The sequence below is a fragment of the Eretmochelys imbricata genome, chromosome 8, assembly GCF_965152235.1.
Source record: "Eretmochelys imbricata isolate rEreImb1 chromosome 8, rEreImb1.hap1, whole genome shotgun sequence".
NCBI classification, from domain to species: domain Eukaryota; kingdom Metazoa; phylum Chordata; order Testudines; family Cheloniidae; genus Eretmochelys; species Eretmochelys imbricata.
Window position 1 is genome coordinate 18200025 of NC_135579.1, and position 25480 is coordinate 18225504.

The window sequence follows — 25480 nt, forward strand, 5'->3', positions numbered from 1 at the left end:
TGAAGTATTAACACACCTCAAACTAGGAACAGTGACAAACTAGAACACGGGTTTACTACAGAGTTCAGTAATATTACTCAATTGTTTTAGATTGCAGGCTCTGTGTATTTTCTATGCCCTATTTTATTCCCATCTCTTCTCCCCATCCAAACCAGGCTCTAATTCTTGGACCTCAGCATGGTTTTGCAGGTCATGGTGGGTAGGGAGATGACCTTCAGGGTGATATAGCTGAATGCTATTTTGCAATCTCTTTTCCTTGAGACAAGGGCTATGTGCTCAGTGTAGTACATCAGACGTGTTACATTCAAATCCATCTTCCTCAAGGCAACTAACCTGGAATTTTGGAATTATTTAGAAATCCCTCCTATTTTTTTTTCTGTCTCTTGATAGATACGTATGAGCCAGATGGTTATAACCCAGAAGCACCTAGTATTACCAGTGCTGGTAGATCTCAATACCGACAGTTCTTTACTAGAACACAGACACAGCGTCCAAATCTGATTGGCCTAACATCTGGGGAGATGGATACAAATCCAAGAGGTAAGAAAAGTATCTTGACACTGCTCTAACTGTTCTTACGAGCAGAGTTGAGTCTGTCATCACTTGGTTTTTCTTTGTTCCAGGCTGAAACTAATAGAGCCTTTGAACTAATGTTCGGGCATAACTTTCACACACTTTAAATGTCAAAGTTCTTATTAAAGTAGAAGATAATTTTGAATGCTAACTTGATCATCTAAAAGTTTTTAAAAAAACCCAACTTATTACTTAAAACTGATTTGCTAGCGTGCAGACTAGTGCATAATACAAATCACTTTCCCTCTAATTTTCAAATGCACACAAGCTCTTAGTGCAAAAAGCTTTAAGCTACCTAATCCTAAACTCGTACCCATTATAACATAAGCAGCCTGAACGCTGCTTTAATGTAACAAAGGTTCATTCTGGCAACGGGGCACAAGAATGTCCGTCCACACCATCTTCTCTCCATATACTCCCTGTGTCAGCTGAAGTGAGGGTGGTGGCAAAGGAGCTGCTGTGGCAGGTCTTAGCCACAGGGGGATCTGGCTTATTTTAAACAAGGTATCTTAATTTAAACAGACTATCATACATGGAAATCTTATGTCTTTGCATGTGGAACTATTGCATTTATTCAGTTGAGATGGAGTAGTCTAAATGAAGGGTTAATTCTCATGGGTAAAAAACTTCAGCTTGCACATAACACATGTAAGACTTTTTTAAAAAAAAAAAAACAAAAACTGAGGCCCAGAACAGCATTAAAGAAGCTCCCGGAGGTGGAGGAGGGTGGGGCAGGGAATCTAGTAGTAAAGTATTGTTGTGGAATCTGATATGCCATTTCCATAGCATAGGATTGTGATGCCATAAACACATCGCAAGCTCTAAGAGACTGCTCTCTGAGAATGCATTTCAGTAATAGGGAAAATCCAGAACATTACAGGCAAATTTGTTTCAATCCCTTCTATTCAAATTTTCCAAGGCTAAGAGAGGTGCACTTACTTTGGAAGTTGTTTTTATATATATAAAATGAAAAAATCTGTGCATCCTGTGCCCTTCATTCTCACCAGCGTAACTAGGTGTTACCGAAGTCTCTGGTACTTATACAAACCATATAAAATGATGTACAGTTCCACAAGAAGAAAAGGAGTACTTGTGGCACCTTAGAGACTAACCAATTTATTTGAGCATGAGCTTTCGTGAGCTACAGCTCACTTCATCGGATGCATACCGTGGAAACTGCAGCAGACTTTATATATACACAGAGAATATGAAACAATACCTCCTCCCACCCCACTGTCCTGCTGGTAATAGCTTATCTAAAGTGATCATCAGGTTAGGCCATTTCCAGCACAAATCCAGGTTTTCTCACCCTCCACCCCCCCACACAAATTCACTCTCCTGCTGGTGATAGCCCATCCAAAGTGACAACTCTTTACACAATGTGCATGATAATCAAGTTGGGCCATTTCCTGCACAAATCCAGGTTCTCTCACTCCCTCACCCCCCTCCAAAAACCCACCCCCATACACACACAAACTCACTCTCCTGCTGGTAATAGCTCATCCAAACTGACCACTCTCCAAGTTTAAATCCAAGTTAAACCAGAACATCTTGGGGGGGGGGGGGTAGGAAAAAACAAGAGGAAATAGGCTACCTTGCATAATGACTTAGCCACTCCCAGTCTCTATTTAAGCCTAAATTAATAGTATCCAATTTGCAAATGAATTCCAATTCAGCAGTTTCTCGCTGGAGTCTGGATTTGAAGTTTTTTTGTTTTAAGATAGCGACCTTCATGTCTGTGATTGCGTGACCAGAGAGACTGAAGTGCTCTCCGACCGGTCTACGAATGCTACGGTCTACGAATGTTCCACAAGCTTCTTTTTGGGGGAATGAATATTTGGCATGTGGGAAGAGAGAGACTAATGGCAATAGCCGCATCTAAGCAGGATGCAAGCAAGCAGTAGGCAAATATTCCTAACCTCCCTAGTTCTCTTAATTGCATCCAGTTCTGATCTGCAGTTCCCCAGCACTTCTGCAGCCTCTTACCTCTGTCTTGATCTTCAGCCCAAGAAATCAAGTCATGCTAAACAATGTGAATTGTGGTCTGAACAGATATCCACAAATATAGACTGAAGCACCATACTTTAAGTGAGTTAAATAGGCTGATGCTTACTTCGGAAGTTAAAGTGTGAAGTTTAATTTGAGGGTTTTTCTCTAATTTTAATATGGTGCTTGTCCAAAGTCATTTTTAAGAGAGATTCTTACCCTCCACTACTTATCTTATTGTTAAGCTACTTACTTCCATTCCCTGAAGTAATTCCATAAACAAGATTAAGCAGCTTGTCAAAACCTTTGATTTTTAGTATTAACAGCTGAACATACCCATCTGTAGTATGTATACTTGTGCTTTTCTTTAAACAAAAACCTGCTTTTTAAACTTTAAATGCTAATTTTGGGGATGTCTCTGTTAGAGCACTTTAAATAATATGCTGCTTTTTCCTCCAGCGGCCAACATTATCATCCAGACTGAAACTCCCATTTCCATTGCAAATAACAGCAGCAATGTAACCAGAGTGGTGCTTGAGCCAGACAACAGGAAAAGACCTCCAAGTAGCATGGAAGGGCCATCTGTAAAGAAACCCTGGATGGGAAAGTAAGAACTAACAAGTCAGAGTATAAAGCCATAAGGGACGATGAGATTATCTAAATGCAGCTGACTAATCAGTAATGTAAAATGGATTTCTTTCAGTGTTCTGAATATAATTGTCTGAGCCAGAGGCTCTCAAAAGACTCGGGGGCCGAGTGAACAGGCTCCTGCCATTTGAGAATACAGATGTTAAATGCTACATATACTACAGTCTCATTAAATCTTGAGTTTGTCATCTACCCTTCTTATAGAAAGATAAACCTAAGTAATGAACAGTAGGCTATTAAGTAGTTAGTATGCAATATGTTTCCCATAAATGTTATCTCGCTCTTGCTTTTTCTAGGCAAGCCAATAACCAGAATAAACCAGGATTTCTGAAAAAGAATCAGTATACTAACACCAAGCTGGAAGTTCGAAAAATCCCACCTGAGTTGAATAATATTACACAACTCAATGAACACTTCAGCAAATTTGGAACTATTGTTAACATTCAGGTAAAATCAAGATTATTTTTTTCTGATGTGTCTCTCCAGTAAGTTTGTCCAAAAAAACATACTGTATCATTTGGGAAATCAGGATAGGTAGTGGGGAGGGCAAAGGACTAAATCAGAAGCCTCTTGTGCCTGGTCCACTCTGCATTACTGACTCGACTCTGTTAAAAATATTACAGTACCTTCTAGTTGCACAGACGCATTTTAAACTCCCAAAGCTGGGGGTGAAGCAAGGGGGTTAAGCATCGGGTCTGAAAGCCCAACGTTCACTGAGCACCCTACACTTGATTTTTGGAAGAGACCTGGTAAACAAAAATCCTTCCTGTTTTTTGTATGGGAATTGAAGATCCCATAGTATTTCTTATAAGGTCAGGGCTTTTTATCCATGCATCTTTCACCAAAAGTCTCTGCATATCAATTTACTGCCATTTTCCACCACAGAAGTGACTGCAATTCAGGTGATGGTGCTTGGGATTATCTGGAATGAAGAACACTATATAAACAAAATATTTATAGTTGTATGGCTAAAATCTTATTCAACTGTTTCCCACTGTTTGGCTGGGAGAGTAGCCTGGCTTCCTTTAGGCCTTTGATAGGAAAACTGAATAAAAAGTAGGACCTATGAAAATCTACCTACGTTTTGAGTTTGATATGAGAAAAGACACTTTTAGTCCAAAAATATCTAGCTATCTCTATTAAGAATGACTTGCTCTATTGGTAGTAATCTACCTTCCTCCAAAAAATAGTGTATTTAAAAAATGTAATTATCTTTTTCATACTGAAAAATAAAATTGGTCTTTGATACTGTCATTGAATAAAACATTTTTTTCCCTCAAATGTATCACATGGAATTAGGAGGCATTTCTCCTAAAAATGGAGTAAACCTTTGTGGCTTGCATTGTAGTGACTTTGTTTGGCCTTTTGGGCAGAATTCTCCTTGCTTCTGTGACCCAAATGCCTAATACAGTGGATATTTAGTCTTGTATGGATTCAAACCCTGCCCTTCCACAAGAGCTTAAAAGGAAGAACTGGGGATGCAGAGTGCAGCTGTGATAGGAGCAGCAATGGTTGTTCCTGTTTCACTTCATAGTGAATGTTTAATAGTGATGATAGCAGATAGCACAATGGTAGGTTTTATGTATGTAGTAAAATACACTATCGTCTTTGCTGTGTAAAGTACGTGAGAGGACATTTGACTTTGACTTGATCAGCGTCATCTTTGTGTAATCGATACTTGAAAAATACAACTCCCTCCTTTCTGGTGTAAAACTGTATTTGACAAATGTTTGTGACGTTTCAGGTGCTGTTTCCTGTGAAATATGGATCAGTGACAATTGTTTATATATGCTGAACTTCTGTTTTAGGTTGCTTTCAAGAATGATCCTGAAGCTGCCCTAATTCAATATTTAACTAACGATGAGGCCAGAAAGGCCATTTCCAGCACAGAGGCGGTTTTAAACAATCGATTTATAAGGGTGCTGTGGCATAGGGAAAATGAGCAGCAACCACCACTGCTGCAGCAACACCTGCACCATCACCAGCAGCAACCACCACAATCTCTGCATCACCAGCTTCATCTTCAACAACAAACGCTGACTGCCCAACCTCCAGCTGCAACGGTACATAGCAATGTGTCAAAGGTATACTGCCTTCATGCAAAATGTGGCTGCTTTGTCAGACTGGTCAGAGCATTGAAGATCAGTGATGCTTCAAAGTGGATAGTGCTTTAAAAATGCAACTATATAATCTTTCCTTTTTATATGTACTCGTACGCAGGTGATAACTAAACCACTGGCATCGGGTGCCTATGTCCTTAATAAGGTTTCAGTTAAACGTCGCCTTGGAGCAGCAGGTGGAAACCAGACAGATGCAGCACATTTGTTAAATCAGTCCAGCGCTACTGCAGAGGATTCTCAGGTATGTTTGACAAAGATTATGCCTGTGAATCTCAAAATTTAATACTTTCACTATTGGTTAGATGAGAGGATGACTAAATAGGACTTGTGGGTTCTATTTGTGGTTGTTCCATTAACGTTCTGTGTGACCTCCAGCCAGTCATTTAATCTCTGTAGCTCCAATATCCTATCTGCAAAATTGGAGTAATGTCTGTGGGAAATAATTCTTGAATCTTGGTTTAAAATATAGGTATGATTAGAAAAATAAATAGTCAAAAGATATTGCTTAGCTAACAAATGTGATCCCTCAGTATAGTCAGTCAGATCTCTAGTGACAAGATTTCACTTCTTATTCCTGTAAATTTCATGTGCACTGATCTGCATGGGTAGGTACTTTTTTATATGGTTCTATAGCAATCTTCATACAGTTCAGGGTAATGCGGATTGAGTTGCACTGATGCTGTGGTGCAAAACAGCCCTGGTAACAAAAGGATATGCTTGTAGTGGGAGAGGAAGAATCGTGCAAGGTTTAGGCTGAACAACTATTGTTCTTTTAATGGGAATCATGTTTCTAAAATTCTGAGCAGAAGGCATAATATTGTTGGCATGGGAATGCTAACCTGTATATAATGCAGAAGTAATACACTTAGTCTCCATAGTGGTTAGCAGAGAAAAATTTGATCCTGCTGTGGTTTGTGTAACTGGCAGCATCACCTTGTTATGGCTTCTCTGGCTCTTATCTTTCCCTGTATTATTCTCCAAATAAGAACTTTGGATGAGGGAAGGGAGAGGTTTTCTTTTGTCAAATGCCTTTGACAAGCATTCAGGTGTTACTTTTCTGGGAAGAATTATGCTGTTGATTCCTGTATGCATGCATGTATATTAAGTTTGCAGTGTAGTTGTAGTTTGTTGCTCCCAGGATATTAGAGGCAAGGTGGGTGAAGTAGTATCTTTTATTGGACCAACTTGTGTTGGTAAGAGACAAGTTTTTGAGCTTGTCCAATAAAAGATATTACCTCACCCACCTTGTCTCTGTATATTAAATTGTCATGCGTCACCTAAATACCGAATGTCTAAAAAGAAAGCATGTTATCTTGGTTGTAAACTGGGTGCATTACTCTTAAAGCTTGTTCACGTGCTTATAACTATGTTCCGGCATAATAACCTCGTTCATTTTAGTGTTCTATTATTTCAGACATTTTCTACTTCTACAAGCCATACAAAAATGGTGTATAATTCCCCAAACTTAAAGACCTCTGTGAAATCTGGCACAGGATCTAAATCCCATGATGTTCAAGAGGCCCTTAAAAAGAAACAGGTACTTGTATATACGTTGTTTGATGGATATTCTAAAAGTCAAGATCCTTGTAAAGAAATGACCTCTTATGTCAGCGTGCCCCCTGCAGTGTGCCTGCAGTTTTTTCTCATGTTCTCTACTCACAGTGCCCACTGTCAGGCACTGTGCTTGTCAGGCGGGTCTCCAGTGACTCAGCTCTCTGGCCAAGTCACGCACAGTCTGTACGCGAAAACGCGCGCACACACCTTCTGGGGTGTACAGTTTTACAGAGCCTATCTCAAAGCCCTCAACCTTCTCTGGCTCAGTCCTTAGCCCATCCAACAGGGCCCATCATGGTACCCTCAACTGGGGTTGGACTACCTTGCAAAGATTCCTGCTCTGGAGTGGAGCAGTGCCACTAGGGCTTCCTCCCTGGCGACTTTTGCCTTCCCTTGAGTCCGCAGTGACCCCAGCTCTCCAACTCAGCCACTTTTCTTGAACTCGGTTCACTGACTCCAGCTCTCCAGCAGAATCAGTCTCAGTTTAGCCCCCCTTCTGGTGATGGTAACATTGTTCCAGATGCAGCCCTTCCCTGGGCTTCTTTCAGCTTAGGGCTTAACCACTTGCCCAGTGGCTGTTTGGGGGTGACCCAGGCTCGCCCACTACTCCAGGTCCCAACCCAAGGACCCTCTAAGTAGCAGCCATGTGCCATGTCACTTTAACTACTGTGTTTTCCTCTGGCCCTTATCTTACTCATGTCCGAGCAGCCAGCCAGGAGCACTTTTCCTGTTCCCCGAGTCCCTGCCAGTAACTGCTCACTTTGGCCCTTGCACCTCCTGCAGCCAGCCAGGAGCACTTTCCTGGCTCCCCCAGACCCTGCCAGCAGACTGAACTCACTCTGGCTCTGTAGCTCCTTTTATAGGAGTCTGCTGGGCCCTGGTTGGCTGATCCTTGCAGCCTCTCTAGATAGCTTGGAGGACTCTCCTCTACTATTCTTTTTTTTGGATAGGTTGTGGTAGGACTGTGAGGTCTCCAGCAGGGGGCCTCCAAGCCTAACACCCCATCACTTAGCTTTAACTCCAACTTTTCCTATAGAGCAGTGAGCAGTTCTGGGGCAAGCTGACTCTTAGTGATCCCACTTTTTCTTTTTTTTTTAAGTACAGCCTGTGGGCTGTCTGGATATCTTGCAGAGAGGCAGTGTGACTAAGCAGGGTCAGGAGCAGCCCTTTTGGCCACTTTCCTCTTCTAGGTGGGCCAAATGGCTTTCAGTAGTTGTTCCCCCTTGCAGTAAAGAGAGCATATGGTGTTAAGTGTATTATCTCTTTTGTCTTTACTGGAAATGCTCTTGTTGTACGGCTGATGTGTTCTGTATCAGAGAATGTTTCCTCTATCTCTAAAGTTCTCAGGCACTTAAATTACCCTACTTGACCGAGAAAGTTGTTGGTAAAAAGATGAAGGGGAATTGAGAGAGACACCTGTTTTCATTTAAGTGGTCTGTGCTGTCCCTTGTTTTTGTGTGCATGTTGCAGCATTAGCTTGGAGCATTTAGGTGTTACTGTGATACAGTAAATGAGGATCAGAGGCTCTTTATGTTTGTGCAGCACACACACTTTTAATCTTCATTAGAGCTTAAAGAAAAAGTATAACAGCTGAGCAGTTGGCAGGAGGAGTGTTAGAAAAGCTGCTGCTATTGACCTTTCTTGGCTATATATGGGATAATCAGAAACTTACCAATGAAAGACTTGCTGATTCCATCCCCCATCCAGTGTAGCATTGTGTGTCACTGCAGGACAAATCTAGTACTAAATGGATGTTACTCTAGATCTCAGCCAAGAAAAAGTGGTTCTAGTTCTGGTTTAATCTGGTTCTTCCTAATCATAGAAAACTTGTATATGCCCAATAACTGAAAATATATCCTTCTCACTTAGGAGGCAATGAAGCTTCAACAAGATATGAGAAAAAAGAAGCAGGAGATGTTAGAAAAACAAATAGAATGCCAGAAGGTAAGTCTGGAATGTATTCTAGCTGTTGCATTCTGATTCCAGTGGGCACTAAATTTATTCCATTTGGTTGCTGTCTAAATTGTATCTTCTTGCTCAGTTGTCCTTTTTTTAACATACATAGATGTTGATATCTAAGCTGGAGAAAAATAAAGCCACGAAACCAGAGGAGAGGGCAGAAATAATGAAGACCTTGAAAGAACTAACAGGAAAAATCTCTCAATTAAAGGATGAATTGAAAACTTCATCTGTAGCCTCCACACCGTCAAAACTGAAGTCCAAGACAGAGGTGTGTGCATACGTGCATGCATACATACTTTTGAAATAAATCATTACTATGATTTTTAGCAAGTGGGTAATAGCTGTCTTCAGGTTTACTTTCTCAACTCATCTTTCAGAGTGGACAGTGAAGCATGGGGATAGAATAAAGCGGAAAGCTAATACGCTTTAGGACACTGGTACACAGGGAACTGGTATACCTAGTTGTTATAGTAATCTGAGCATATCTCAGACCTTAAGTTGATTACAGACATTGCTTGAATGTCAGCTTTCTGAAGTAAAATGCATCACACTAGTTCTGAGAAGAAATCAAACTGACTAATTTAATCATTAGTTTTTCTTGCCAATCATGTTCTTTGGGTTCTGAATGTGAACTATGTCACGTTACCCAATACATGCTGGTTTGTACTGCATGAATGAGACAGTTACGTATTGATTACTTTTCTAATTCAGTAACTTGTAACAGTGTTTACAGTAATACAGATATTTTAAAAGCATTAGGGATACTGTTTTTAATTGCTAAGAATTGTTTGAACTTTCCATATTGGAAAGGTATAAGCAAAAGCCTTAGGTGCAAGGACAAAGCAAGTTCTACTAGCATTTAAATGCCAAGATAGATTAGTGGGGAATATAAATGACTACTAACTGGCACTCCCACAAGGAGTAAAATTGTCCTCCTGCAGTGTTTAGTATAAAATAAAATCCTTTCATACCTGTGAAAACATCAAAAATTGCTTCACTGTGATCTTTATAACAAAATACCTACTGATAAGTATAAGCATGGGCAAATGCATCAACTCCAATAGAAAATAGCTTTTTGAAAGTTACTCTTGATCCATATAGTTCAATGATCAACTGAGAAGAGATCACTGAAATCATAGTTTGCTTGTCCAAAGGAACTTTACCAGTTTTGAATTCCTGTGTTGAAATACATACAATGCCAATGTCTTCTCTTCAGGGTTGAACATTTTCTTCTACTGGGCATGAACACTGGGCTTAGGGAGGAATATGGATACCGAGGGATTCTTCTAAAGTTTGTGGCTAAACAAAATGGAATAAGGTGTTAAGAGGATAAGTACTAATATCCCCATTTTATTTATTTATTTATTTTTTTAAAGGCACAAAAAGAGCTTTTAGATGCAGAACTGGACTTTCATAAAAGATTGTCTTCTGGAGAAGATACAACAGAGTTGAGGAAAAAGCTCAGTCAACTACAGGTTGAAGTGAGTTTGTAAGGAGTGCTGCCCCAGTGCTTCATGTCTGTTACTTGAAGCTTTCAACTCCCCTGAAAGCTGAAGATAGCTTTGCCCACTATGTGCCTTTCTTTTTAACAGGCTGCCCGTTTAGGTATCTTGCCTGTAGGTCGAGGAAAGGTGATATCTGCTCCGGGCAGAGGAAGAGGACGAGGTCGTGGTGGGAGAGGAAGGGGCACATTGAATCATATGGTGGTAGATCACCGCCCCAAAGCTCTAACCGTCGGTGGCTTCGTAGAAGAGGAGAAAGATGAATTATTACAACACTTCTCTGTAAGTCAGCTCTGGATAGTTAACTTAAACTGGAAAAAAAAAATGTAGTCATGATTCCGTACTGCAGATTAAAGACTTGCTGTTTCTTTAGTGTCTTCCAATGGAGGTACTCAAAGTAACTTCATGCACAAGCCTCCCCCTCCCCCCTTGCATCTTGAAGATGTGAGTGTCTTTATTCATATTTCCATAATACAGATAAGTCGTATCACTATCCCAAAATCATAGAACAAGTTAAGTATATAATTTTGCTTTCCAAAATTGGGATTTGGATTACTAAATGTAACTAGGCTTGGCAAAATTAAATTTTTATTTTTTATAATTTCAGTGGATAACTACTTTTAAGTTGGGGTTTTTTGTTTGCTTTTTATCAATTTTTAATTTTCACAGTTGCAGGAAATTATGGAGGGGCAGACAGTTAATGACACTAAAGGTTGACATTCTGTTTTAATGGTTTATAAAGCTTTAAATTTTTGAAATTGTCAACATCCCATGTCAAAATATACGAAGTGAATGTCCTTAAATCAACAAATCATACCTACTTTTATTCATTCGCTAGTCCATTTGGAACAAGCCTAATTCAGAAGTATGCATCACTAGATTTTTACTCTAAAAAGTTCTCAAGCAGCATTTTTCTTAATTGTCGATCTGTAAAATTTTTTTGAGGAAAATATTTTTTTCGTCGGGTTGTGTGTATAGTGAAATTGACATTTACTGATTTTAAAAATGTAATCCTTGCAAGCCCGAATATAATACTTGCCATATCTGGTATATCTGCACTGCAGTCTCTATGGATGTCCAGGTGCATAGATTTGTCCAACCCCCCATATTGTCTCAACTCAAACACTTGAAATTCACATATTGTGGTAAGTAGATCCCTAGCTAGCTAGTCTGTGGAGTGTGGGTATGTGCATATGGGAGCAGGCCACTGCTCCCCTATCTGTCCATTGTGTAATGTGGATGTAGCAGTCAGTACATTTCTGACAATTAAGATTCCTGAACTAAAGTTAACGTCTTTGGTATAGTGAAATGCATGCATTAAAACAAATGCATATTACACTTCACACGTGTGTGCTTTCATACCTTCAGCACACAGTTTACTTCAAAATAATATATTACCAGGGGTATTGCTTTCATGTTTCAGGACCATAAGTGTGTATGTAGACCAAAAACAAAACAGAAAACCATGTGGCAAAATGAATCTTTTTCCCTTGTTCTGTCATGTTATGTATGTTACTGTCTACATTGCTTTAAAGTCTTTTGAAATGTGGACTTTAGAAGTATGAAAAATACTTAACAGCCTTTTACAGTCTGTGGGAGACATGTATGTGTATTTATCTACCCACCAAAGGCATTTCCTAGCCAACCCTTTCTCTCTGTGTAGCTTAAAAAGTAAAGCACTGCTGCTTCAAGTTCTTGCTCATGTCCATTCCATATTAGGGGTGTGTGCTCGCCACATGCACCAGTGCCGGAAGTTTTTCCCGCAGCAGTATCCATAGGGGTCCAGCTCTGGCACCTTCTGGAGTGGTGCCCATATGGCACGGTATAAGGGGCGCCACTGGTTTCCCCAACCCTCAGTTCCTTCTTGCCACCATGGATGGTGCTGGAATGTCTGCTGCTTCGGCTGGCAGTGTTTTGTTCTCCATTCTTGCGAACTTTATAAAACCTGTAATATAGTTGTATATAGTTTAGTTACCCTTAGTAGTAGTTCTTAGTTTTCATTAGTCCCAAACAGGACTCAGCCTTGGGATGGGGCATGCCCCGGTCCCTAGACTTTAAGCCCTGCAATAGTTGCAAATGGCCTTTGCCAATCAGCGATCCACCTAGTAGCTGCCTAAGGTGCTTGGCCAAAGGGCACATAAGCGACAAGTGTCGTCTTCGTAAGTCCTTCAAACCCAGGTCAAAAAAGGAGCAGGACAACTGCCTGCAAACACTCCTGGGGGAGTCGGCACTCAATGCGGCACGGGAATAATGGTCCGAGGCGGCAGCGAGCACTGCGGTGTCGGTGCACAGTGCTCTGCCAGCACCGTCCATGAGCCGGCACCAAACCCCCTCCAGAGCTCCGGCCAAGAAGCAGAAGAAGACAGTGAGGGGAAGATCTCCTACTTCCTGCAAGAGAAAGGAAAGGGCTCGGGGCAAGCCAAGACCTGCGCCGGGCAACTCAGCGCCCCCTTCAGGAAGTCAGGCCCCAGTTCAAGTCGAGTGGTGCAGCCCATCCCATACCTTGCCTGTGAGTCTGGATAGCAGTACAGGCCTCCGTCAGCTTCAGGTGCCATCGATGCCCAAAGCCCTTCAGGCAGATCAGGAGATCCTGACGCTTCTAATGCTGTCCACACCAGCTCCAGCGGTACCCCAGTCTCAGGGTAAACCCACCTTGGGACCTCAGCAGCACCGTTCCCCATCACATGGGACATCCCGCCACCGCTTGCCCACCCGAAGCAGTCGTACCTCAGAGCTAAAGAGGCAGGCTCAGTGGAGCCCTCTTTGGTCCCTGGACCTTGGGATTCGAGGCATATTTCGTTGGTAGCCTGGCACAGACTCAATGAGGCTTCCCCCTCGCCCCCCCGCAGGAGCACCAAGACCAATCCCTCACATCACTAAGAGCTTGGTACAGATCCTGGGACTGATCAAGGGACCGAAGTCACCAGCCTGCTGTCATTGGTCTCCAAGATAGGGATCACCATATTTGGGAAGATCCTCCCAGCAACCCCTCGGCATGGATGCTGCGTGGCTGAACTCTTTTGGAGGAGGTCCAACAGGTTCTCCTGGGGAGTAGGAAGCCCTCAATCAGACTGATTTACCTGGCCAAGTGGACGAGGTTTTCCCACTGGGCATCCGAGCAAGGCATCTCTCCCTCATGTTCTTCCATACAGTCTCTGTCTTAGACTACCTGCTTCATTTGAGGAACCAGGGCCTGGCACACTTTTCCATTAGAGTGCATCTCGCGGCCATCTCTGCTTTTCACCTGCCGATCCAGGGCCAGATGGTGTTTTCTTATGACATGACAGTCAGATTCTTGAGAGGTCTCGAGACTTCCCACGGGTAGGGACCCCTGTTCTGCAGTGGGATCTTAACTTGGTCCTCTCTAGGCTCACGGGCCCACTCTTTGAGCCGCTGGGCTCCTGATCCCTTTCCCACCTGTCATGTAAGGTCGCTTTCCTGGTGGCGGTGACATCAGCGAGACTAGTCTCTGAGATTAAAGCCCTGACCTCAGAATGCTGTACACTGTCTTCTACAAAGACAAGGTTCAGCTGTGGCCCCACTCAGCCTTCATGCCGAAGGTGGTATCTACCTTCCATATGAACCAGGACATCTTCCTCCCAGTGTTCTGTCCCAAACCGCACAACACCAGCAAAGAGCGGTGTCTTCACATGCTGGACATCTGAAGGGCCTTGGCTTTTGTTACCCAAAATTGAGCCAGCTGGTAAGCATAGGGAGGACTAATGACCCAGAAAGTTTGGCAGAAAGCCGCGCGTTTATTATACTGATAGCTAAGCTGAAAAGAAGGTGGGGGGGTGTCACACTCACACTCGCAGGACAGGCACAGCACTGGAGATGTCAGGATTCTTCAAGGTAAGTGTCCCACAGCGCAGCAATGGATGGTGCGATGAAGGTAAGTCTTCCCGAGGCACGATAGAATGCAACGTGGTGAACCACTGGCCAGGCGGTCTGGGCAAAGGGCCTTCACGGGAGATACACGCTTGTGAGTGCACTCCTGAGCACATGGCCCCTTCCCCTTTTAAGGACCTGCTCCTCATGGCCTGCAACTACAGATGACTTAGGCCAGGTCTGGTTGGTCACACTTCACCTCGGGAAGTGTCCATGCATAGGGTGTGTGAGCGCTGCCTAATTAGAATCCCAGACACCTTGTCTACCTGGGAGTTCTTCTGATCTTCCAGCTGTTCAACCAACCCATTCATCCCACAAGTATTCCAGGAGGGAGGTGGAGGGGGAAAGCCACTTCACAGGTATTCAAAGAGGGAGAGGAGACAAAATGGGGGGGGAAAGTGGAGGGGGAAAGTGTAACAGACCTTTTGAGCATACAGGTTATACATAGCATAATCATACAGAGCATACATGCTGCTCCTACAACAGCTTTTTACCTAGAACGCACCAAGCCTTTCCATAAATCAACTCAGCTCTTTATCGCTACAGTGGATAGGATGAAGGGCCTTCTGGTGTCCTCACAGAGGATTTCCAACTAACTCTTGCATAAGGACCTGTTATGACCGGGCGGGGTCTCACCACCAACAATTGTCAGACCCCACTCGACTACAGCTCAAGTGTCCTTGGCAGCCTTCCTGCTGCACATCCCTCTCCAGGACATCTGTAACATCGCAGTGTGGTCCTCTGTTCACATGCTCACAGCGCATTGTGCCATCATTCAGCAGGCCAGAGGCCATGCTGGGTTCGGCAGAGCTGTGTTGCTATCTACATGTCCGTGAACTCCTACCCGCCTCCGATGGTACTGCTTGGGAGTCGCCTAATGTGGAATGGACCTGAGCAATCACTCAAGGGAGAAAAGACAGTTACCTTTTCTGTAACTGGTGTTCTTCTAGATGTGGTGTTCATATCCGTTCCATGACCCACCCTCCTTCCCCACTGTCGGAGTTTTGGGTAAGAAGGAACTCAGGGTGGGGGGAACCGGCGGCACCCCTTATACCATGCCATACAGGCTCCGCTATAGAGGGTGCCAGAGCCGGTCCCCTACGGATACTGCTGAGGGGAAAGCTTCCAGTACCGGTGCATGTGGTGAGCACGCACACCTAATATGGAATGGACGTAAGCAACACATCTCGAAGAACACCAGTTATGGAAGAGGTAACTGTCTGGCTTTTTTTCCAAGCAAAGCAGGAATTTCACAAATTTAACTTTTTAGGAAGTTCATATTGCAGCTTTCAGGTCCCTTTTGTAACAGTTCACAACCCAGCATCCAGTGTCAGTATGGGACACAACTAAAATTAATATCAAGTTTTTTTGATAAATTTTCCTAAACGTCTTCTGGCAATTCTTAGTTGAGACGCCTATTAACTTTTTGGGTAATCCATAAATTATAATCGGAGCAATCGAAACAAATGCCGTGTTTGTGAAACGTGACATTGAATCTTACCAAGTTAATGCAAAGAATACCTAAACTTTTGCAAAGAGAAAGCGGTCATATGGCAAACCTGGGTAATATTAAGAACCGTTTATTAGAGTTGAGTAGAGAAAGAGAGTTCATTTCACAGAGAATTTTCATAGTTCAGAAATTGGTTTTCATTCCACACTGGAACTAAAACCAAAAATTTCAAAGTTCTCTGTAGAAGGGAATGGAATCCTGGCTGTGCCCATATGGTGGGTTAAACCAGAGCTGCAAACCCTAGGGTTCAGGACTCTGAGGCAGTCATGCCAACTCGCCTGCCTGCCATGTGACCAGAGAGGGTTCTCTTGGACTCCTGAAATAAGATATAAGGATTATATCTGCCAAACACTGTAGATTTCAATAGATTGGTCAATTCCGATGAAAAACGTTTTGTTGGAAATTTTTTCGACCTGCTCTAGTGTTTTTTTAGCTGAACATGAATTACTGCACTATAGTGCCCATCCTCTGGGAATTCTCCCAGTTTTCTGAGTGACTTACATTCTTGTGAAAATATTCCCTGCTAGTTCAGCAGCATCAGCTGTTAAATCTGCAGTAAGAGATCTGGCATACCATCATTTCTATTACCTAAGTTAATAAATTGCTTCCAAGAAGCTTACTAGTTTTTTACATAAAATGAAGGTAGAAGACAAAAATAATTTTCATTCTCGTACTCAGAGTAGGATTCAAGAAATGCTTTCCCTGACAAATCCTTTTTGTATTGAAGACAAATACAGTATGAAAGTTTGTAAATTGCTTTCATTTCAGCGAGATGGAACACTAAAGCCAATCTGGTTCTCCAGTATTGTGGTCCAGTGTTATTGCCACCCTAATACTCAGATTAAAGGGAGTTGGTTAGTTGTAAAATGCAAACATCTGATTGATCTAGTGATAGTGGATTGATCAAGCTTCTGTTTTCTGGCAGAGTGCTGTGGTTCTCTTGCTGAACAGCTTCCCTTTTGCAAATTAATGAGCTCCAAAAGGAACTACTTCATGGGACTAGAGAAGTTATGTGATGAGGAAGGGTGTGTATGTGTGTGGAGGAGAGGATTAACGGGCGGGGGGAGATGAGAATTCTTAACACTCTGGTAAATTAAGGCCCTTTTTTGTGGGGAGAGTGTGTGTGTTCCTAGTTGAGCAGTGAATTTTAATTGCAAGTAATTTAAATCTGTTTCTTGGGAGACAGGCTTGAGGCTATACACCACTGCTGGAATGGTACAAGCTGTGACACCTTTCTAGCCTCAGGCTATCTCTTCCTTCCACCAAAAAAGCCATATTTAAATTTCAGCTTTGAATAGGCCCAGGTTACGATATGATGGTTTGTCCAACTAGCACACCTGTTTAATGATGCTTTTTCTTGTTGTTCTGTTTCACAGAAATTTGGAGATATTGAAGACCTCCAAGAAGAGGATTCTCCTTTAAGTGTCGTTCTGACTTTTAAGTCCCGCTCAGAAGCTGAAAATGTAAGTTTAGTAAGAGAACTCTTCCTGTGGTTTTAGGGTAAGAATCTTACTCTTTCATACAATGTACTAGTTGAACTTTCTTTGGGGTGCTTTGTTCCATACTGGTCTGGAATGGACAGTGAGGATATATGTTGCCATTAGTTAAATGGTAGGTGAACTCAGTATAGACAGAGCTTCAATGCTGGAGTCTTCCAACCAAGCAATCTTTGAGCCCTGTTGCGATTCCCAGAATGCCAATGTGCATACAGTGAAATCAGCCAGTTAGGAGCTGTGTTGAAGTTGCTGCTCAGAAATACCCTTGTGGGAGTTGGGGGAGGTAGTTGTGTAGCATAGATTTGGGAGGTGTACGTTGACACTTCTTAAGGGGATAACCTCTTCTGATTAAAGTACCTAGTTCACTATTGGTTACCTTGTTTCTTTACTCTTATGAACCATATGTTTTTAATTCCCTTTAAAAACACATCTAAAATAAAACCTAGGCTGCTAACCAGGGATCAAGATTCAAAGACCGAAAACTACAGATATCATGGCACAAACCTAAGGTACCTTCTGTGTCCACAGAAATTGAGGAAGAGGAGTCCAAGGAAGAGGTACTGTAGTACATTGGAATAGTGGCTTATCTGTTTTCACAGAATTCCTAGCAGTGTAGGGATTTTTGGTTGTGTAGAATGTTCTCTCTGTTTGCTGTGGAAGTTGTCCGAAGATATTGTGGCAGAGTTCACGGTAATTCTTACAAGATAGAAATGTTGAAACCTTACTTGGATATTGTACCTGCACATGTATCCTTAAGAGAGAAATGTGTATTTTTGAGTAAAATATGCATACCTGTATAAACTATCAGGACCAAACATTTGAGTTCTCTGTGTGCTGATTGTTAAAGGTACACATCAGCAGTTCTGATATAGGGTAAATTGCTTCATTTCTAGTACCTGATTTTTTTTAACACCCCCCCCCCCCCCGGATTTGGGCTCTTATAAATGATTGATGGATAAACAAACTTGCCTTAGCCTGGTCTGCAAAGGAAAATACTCATTTCTGAGAACCAACTACAGTTAATAAAGACTGCTCAGAAGCAGCATAGTATTTGATTTGTGGATTGGTGGTTGTTTCCTTCCTACCATTTTTCCTTCTTTATGATGGGGGCAAGATAGTATTCTTTTATAAATTTTGGTAGAAATAATTATTCACATCTCAGGATAAGATTATCCCTTTGACTTGTAAACTACTAGATATTTGCAAGAGACTATAATTCAACATTAACAATCCCATATTTACTAGAATCAATGTAGTAAGACTGTGAAATTAGTAGTTGATAAATTTTGTATTAATCCTGGCCAGATGGTGCAAAACACCTTTAGAACAACAAAAATGTGCGAAGTATATAAGTTTAAACTATATATTGCTTCCTCAGATCACATGCCATCCTGAACCAAGCAGTGTTTAAGTTGGGTAATTTTTCCTGTCCCTTGACATGGAGGGATATTGACATATTAACCAGAACTTAATAGGAATGTTGCAAATTATTCTCCCCTTAGTAAAGAATTTTTTAGTTCACTTAAATGAAAAAGATGCTACTATTTTTCCAACATGCTGGTGCCATTGAGGAGGGGACACAGCTCCTTCTTTTAGAGCCAACGCATTGTGTATGCACATTGTATGGTGAACCCTTTCAAGTAGTATCTAGAATCCATTGTGTAAACCCAACCCTAAAATAAAATGCTGCTGCTTTATATAGTATGTTGCCTCTTGCATATAGAAGTGTCATCTCTAAAACCAGACTACAATTTTGTCTTCATCCAGGAGACTGAAACCTCAGATTTATTTTTGCACGAAGATGATGACGATGATGATGAAGATGAAGACGAATCCCGTTCTTGGAGAAGATAAAACTTTATTTGGAATTGTATAGTTTTAGGAATATAGTTTGAACTACAACTTTTAAAAATTTATTTAAGGAAGTTGATGAGCCAAAAAATTTTTATTTTACTTTCTTTTCAAAACACACAGTAGATTTCAAGTGAGAACAAGTTTGTGATATGAACGTGTCAGATACTTAGCTGTGCTACTAGATCAGCCAAAGCTTTGCCCAGTGACTTTTTACGGAGTTAAAAAGATAATCTGTGGTGGTAGTCCTCCTATAAAGAAGAAACTTATCAATATTGTCAAGCCCTTTTTTCACGTCACCTGTATTATCTTGTTTTTTAATGCTTTGATTTATTAGATATAAAAGAAAAGATGTTACAGGTTTTATTTAGTAATATAAGATTGCAGGAGAGAGCTGCAGACACGTTTTCATTAAATGTCAGTTGCTTCATGTTTGCTAACTCAAAAAGGGTAGCATTTTATTACATGCGAAGTCAACTATTATAGGAAATATTTGTGTCTGAATTCATTTTTTTGCTTCAAGACCTGTCTTGAGAGCCACACACAACTTCAGTGTAGAAGACCCCAACTTTTCTTCATTCAAGTGTTTTGTTTTCTGTTTCCTCTTGCATACTTTAACAGTGTATTAGTATGATACTGCCTGATACTAGTTCACTGTAAATTGCTTTAAATCCTGTTTCACTGTGAAACATTAGCAGTGACACTGATATCTGGGTCATTAGCATATTGTTTCCATTCTTTCACTGTCAGTGTCAATTTCTTCGTATGGTTTGGATACAAGGTTCAAGCTTAATCTAGGCTGTTGATTTATTGCATTGTCAGTATTGATAAATGTCAATCCTGTTAAACTGTATAGAGTTCTAAAACAATCAACCATGAGAACCCTCTTCTCCCACCTCTGCAATGTGACCAGGTCTGTCACTTTTATTAATATTCAGGCCAAACCCATACAGTGTTCAGAGCAAGTTTTGTCGTTTTTTGGCCCATGGAAGGTCAATATCCTACTATACTAAACCAGCACTTTAAGTGATACGATTCTTAAGACTAGTGTTTAAAACTCACTTTAGGAAAACTATTTGTATTTATATCTTAAAGTGCAGTTTAGTTTAAAAGCAGGTAAGACAGACACTATGAAATTTTCAATTGCCTTTGTCTTTAGACCACTTTAAAACAAAAAAAAAACCCGCCAAAAAAGAAATGATGGTGATTGTGGTAGAAATGGGGCTAATAAGTTTAGACCCTCGAGAGCTATAGATCTTCATAACTCTGTTATGTGGGTCTTGCTGTTCGTGAGCATAACTACATTATCCAGTAGGCTTTTTCCTTTACTCTGTATGCATCTGTACTGTACACTTTGTACAGTAGGAGTTATCTGTTATGTAAGTACCCATGTAAAATAGTATCTTTGCAGTCTGGATGTCAGTTTGAAGGAGCAGAGCAAACATACTCTTACCAACTGCTGGGATACTAAACAGCTTTGTTATATACATGTACCAAATGCATACATTCTTGGCTTTAGAAATCATATTGCTTTCAGATATTTAGCACACCAGAGTATTTGGCAATTGGTTCCTGATTCAAAATAAATACAGCAAGTACCAGAAATTTTAATTTAGGCTGATCATAGCTAGTTACTTGAAGTCACGATCCTTCAGGTTGCCCCGTGTACTCTTCCTCTCCATTTGAGTATCCTTTTGCTGTGGTAATATGTAAAAGAAACCGAAACTTTATCGTTTTAAGTTTCAGTATCAGTTGGAGGGAATATGTCCTTCAATATTTTCCCCCTTCATATTAAGACTTCCATTTTGTAGTTAAATACTGCGTTCCTACTAATGCTGAGTTTAAATTAAATGTATGAAGGAATGATGAAAAAAACATTAATACTTTGAACCTAGAAGAATAATCCTTGCTCTTCTCCCACCATCTCTAATATTTTCTTAATGTCTGTGGCTCAGTGTATATTTTGAAAGATCCATTACAGGAAATGTTTGAGTCCTGACAGTTTAAAAAAATGATAGAGGGAACAAAGGATTTATATATTTTTTTTGTACAGAGTTTTTTCTTAAACTGTATAATTTTGTAAATATTTTTCTTTTTGTGTACTAAAACTACCAGCGTATAGATTTCAATAAGAATTGTTGTATTTTTGTATTTGGAAACTGAAGATTACAGTGAATGAATGAAGCTGTAAGAGAAATTTCAGTAGCCTTTGACACAGTTAAACAGAATGGGGTTTCCTTTTCATATGGTTTTAGCTCCAAAAGGACACACCTTATTGGCACAGTTTGTTGAGAGACACTTTTGCCCTTGCTCATATGTATTGGCTTTTTTAGTTAGGTGAGATAGGCGAGAGGCAAGGGTGGAAGATTTATTTAATGGGCCTTTGAGATTTATATAACATTTTCTTTGGTATGCACATTGGTAGCCTTACATACATCCTCAAGTGACATCCCAAACATGATTTTTAAGCATTGAAGCACAAAAGTGAGTTGTGCCTCTGAACTTAGCTTGTGTATTAAAAACATGCTATTATATTATTGGGAGTATAAGTGATAGGCAGCATAACTGTAATTGATTAAATTCTGGTATTTAAGGAGTGGGAAAGCTGTTTGAAAGTGACCTTCATTTTGCCAAAGCTAGAGGATCTCCCTGTGTTGTGTTTTACGGCTTAGTAGGTAATACTAAATTGTTTATTTTTAAGTAGGTAACTGAGAATGCACATTTTACTTTTTTATGGTAACATTTTATTTTTATTATGAAATTATAATGTACACCTTCAAAAAGTACAGTTGACTTAATTCATAATCAGTACTATATCTGTATATGCATACCAAGCAACTTATGTATAGGAAATTTAAAATAAAATGTTACCAAACTAAAGCCTAGTTTACAGACCATACAGCTGTATATGCTAAACATTAAACTTTGGAATGAAGAATTATTCTTCATTTCTTTATTATCAAATTAAGTTCTTGAGCATAACAAAGCCCATGAGCTGTAAAGATTCATTTGAAAACACTTGCCCATTTATGATGAAAACGTTTCAGCAGTTTTTAACAAAATCATGTGAAAAGGAATATAAGTTCCTCTTGATGTATAGTAAACTTGTACTATAGTTTTTACAAAATTGTGAACTTGTGTAATAGTATAATAGGAGATATTGTTGAATTTCTAACTGTTTATACATTTAAATTCATATATGTAATGTTTGTTTTATTGATTACAATCTGAATTTCTAAGATGCATGTTGACTTTTTGCAATAAAGATATAATATGGAATGGTTCAAGATTTAAAAAAAGAAAAAAGAAAAAGCTACAAATAACTCTAACTTAAAAAATTGGAAAACTGAAGAACCATTCCAAAAAATTACAACCATCACAAAAAGAGCTATATCACTTTTCTTCTGAAAAATGTGTGTGTGTCTCTGTATGTATGTGCAGGCTTTTGCTTGCCTTATAGTTAAGAAATATTGCTGAAGCAGCTGGAGAGAAGATAGTTTCTCTGTGGAGAGCATTACAGTTCTGTAAGAGCCAGTATGAAGTAATGTGGTCAGCAAACTGTGAGTATATTTGTGTTTTGCAGAAAACTGCAAAGCATTTCACATCTTTTTATTTAAAGGGTAAACTAATTATTTTAATGCACCTGTGCCAGTGCACTGAACAAAATGAATTCAAATCCATCGATCTTTTGAAACCATTGAAAATATAGCAAGCCTATAAAACTACAGTGTGCCAATTGTAAAACCAAGTTAAGAGTGATCTAATACAAAGTGAGAACCATTGTTGGTCCTATATTTATATTAATCTTTAGAGTTTCTCTTTCCTTCCTAAAGTTCAATTTAAAAGTAGGAACGAGTGGAGAATTATTTTAGACTAGGAGTGAGTTACACACCCTGCAGCCCATTAGAGCATATGCATATCACCTGATGATCTCTAAGATGGGGTGGTATCAGAGTACAAATATGGTATAAATAAAAACACAGTGTAGCCTCACCCTATTGATCCAATCTGTTAATCAGAACTTCTACCTCCGCCTCTGTTCCTAGCCTTTAATGCCCACCAATCGGCTTCCTTAAATGCCTCTGCATTTTCTCCCATGTTGTACCTTATGCATGCGGGGGTGGGGAAATTATCCAATCTCATCCTTCTTATTCTTCAGATTACTCCTTAGAATTTGCTCTGTCACGATGCCTACAAAACCTTGCTTACCGAACATGGCCAGGCAGGTGACAAGCTGTGACTTTTTCTCTTCCCCTTTTTTACTTCTAGTCTCAATTTAAAAAAAAAAAAAAAGCAAGCCATGCTACATGTAACAGTAGTGTCATTTCTTCACCACGCTCGTTCACTGGTGTGTTGTATCGCTATTACCCTACCCTTCATCTGTCATTAGATTGTAAGTGCTTCAAGGCAGGAATTGGCTTTTCTGTATTTTTACAGTATTCTGCACAATGGGTCCCAACCCCAATTGAGGCCTTAGGCAGTACCATAAGGGAAATTTTAAAAAGTCTTTCATTTTTGGAGCTTGTTTCCTTTGCCTAAAATATAAAGTCTTGGAGCAGTTCTCAATATCTGTCTTATGAGATAAGGGCTTTTGAAGGAAAGAGGCCTTGAAATGGGGATGTTTAGGGCGTGCGATTTGGAATAGGGAATAAATAGTTGCCCAAAACCTACTAATTGAACATGTTTTTTAAGCAAGAAAAGGTAATAGAAATCATCCTGTGTGTATTTTAGGGCTCTTATTTTTTCTCATGTTTTTGCAGATCTTTTGTATGGGAATATAGCTGTCTTGCCCCTGAATTTTAGAAATGCCCTTTTACTGGTATGTGGCAGTTACACTTATGGTGGAAAGTATTCTTTAAAACCTTTATGGTAAAAACAACGTATTAAGGAGTCTATTAACAGAACAAATGTGAAGGTAAATGCATTTAACTCAAAGATTTTTACATTATACTTCAACCATTGCTAATTAGGAGACCAACATGCCTGTCCTATATGCAGGACTCCTGTGGAGTTGATTGGCATTTCTATGTATAGAATTTCTTCAGAGATGGAACTAGAACTTGCTAATAACCGATTTTCCTTTTTTTTTAATTTTTGAAATATACAAGATCGGATTGTACCTTGTGTAATTAATGAAATGTGTACTAAGAAATACTTGTCAGATTCTTGATACTTGTTACCCATATAAACATTGTTGACCCAGGTATGTGATGTGATAACGTGAAGCTCCTTAAACTAAAATTATGTTCTTAAAGTCGTCTTCTCCACCCTTTTAAAAAAACTTTTTTAGAAATGTATTGATTCACTCAGTTGGGTAGGCTTGTATTTGTCTAGCCAACAAGATGTTAGGATAGATAAAGAATGGGGTGGAGAACAGGAAGAATATTGTGCCGTCATATAACTCACGGGTGAGGCCTTGTCTAGATCATAGGACTGGTTGCCCCACCTTTTTTTTATGACAAGTTTGGTTGCTAACAGTAATGGCTGCTGTAATATATTGCAACTTCTTTAAGGCATTTGACTTGGTACTGCATGATGTTTTGATTAACAAAACCTAGGATATAAAATTAACATGCTACATATTAAATGGATTAAAAGCAGGCTAACTGCTAGATCTCAAAATATAATTGTAAATGAGGAATCATCATAAAGCAGGTTGTTTCGTGTCACGTCCCACAGGGATTTGTTCTTGGCCCCATGTTGTTTAACATTATCAGTGACCTGGAAGAAAACATAAAATCATCACTGAAGCTCACAAAATTGAAGAGTGGCAAATAATGAAGTGGACAGGGCATTGATACAGAGTAATCTGGCTGACTTGGGTATCTGTGCGCAAGCACACAATATGCATTTTAACACAGCCAAATGTAAGGTCATTCATCTAGGAACAAAGAATGTAGGCCATATTTATAGAATGGGGGACTCTGTCCTTGGAAGCAGTGACTCTTAAGAAGATTTGAAGGGTCATCTGAGATAATCCAGTTGAATGTGAGCTCCCAGTGCAAAGCTGTGGCCAAAAGAGCCAAATGTGACCTTGGATGCATAATTGGGAATCTCAAGTAGGAGTAGGGTGGTTATTTTACCTCCTGTATTTGGCACTGGTATGACCACTGCTGGACTACTGTGTCCAGTTCTGGTGTCCGCAATTCAAGAAGTATGTTGAAAAATTGGAGAGGGTTCAGAGAAGAGCCACAACAATAATTAGAGGATTAAAAAAGTCTTATAGTGATAGACTTAAGGAGGTCAATCTGTTTAGCTTAACAAAGAGAAGGATAAGGGGTGATTTAATTGCAGTCTGTAACTATCTACATGGGTAACAAATATTTGATAATGGGCTCTTCAATCTGGCAGAGAAAGGTACAACACAGTCAAATGGCTAGAAGTTGAAAC

At 40.2% G+C, this 25480-nt stretch overlaps 1 protein-coding gene across 2 annotated transcripts in view; it reads left to right on the forward strand.

Moving 5' to 3' along the window:
* The window catches only part of RBM27 (RNA binding motif protein 27), a 39835-nt gene extending 17360 nt beyond the window's left edge, over positions 1–22475 (forward strand). The window contains exons 9-21 of one of the 2 annotated variants that reach the window (XM_077823919.1): positions 391–540; positions 3019–3166; positions 3504–3654; positions 5016–5291; positions 5428–5568; positions 6742–6864; positions 8751–8825; positions 8947–9111; positions 10220–10324; positions 10436–10627; positions 17120–17206; positions 17686–17796; positions 19007–22475. In XM_077823919.1, the coding sequence (XP_077680045.1) occupies positions 391–540; positions 3019–3166; positions 3504–3654; positions 5016–5291; positions 5428–5568; positions 6742–6864; positions 8751–8825; positions 8947–9111; positions 10220–10324; positions 10436–10627; positions 17120–17206; positions 17686–17796; positions 19007–19093 (1811 nt within the window). In that variant the 3' untranslated portion in view covers positions 19094–22475. The remainder of the gene's footprint in view (positions 1–390; positions 541–3018; positions 3167–3503; positions 3655–5015; positions 5292–5427; positions 5569–6741; positions 6865–8750; positions 8826–8946; positions 9112–10219; positions 10325–10435; positions 10628–17119; positions 17207–17685; positions 17797–19006) is intronic. The other variant, XM_077823920.1, reaches the window with a different exon arrangement.
* Positions 22476–25480: the final 3005 nt, after the last annotated feature.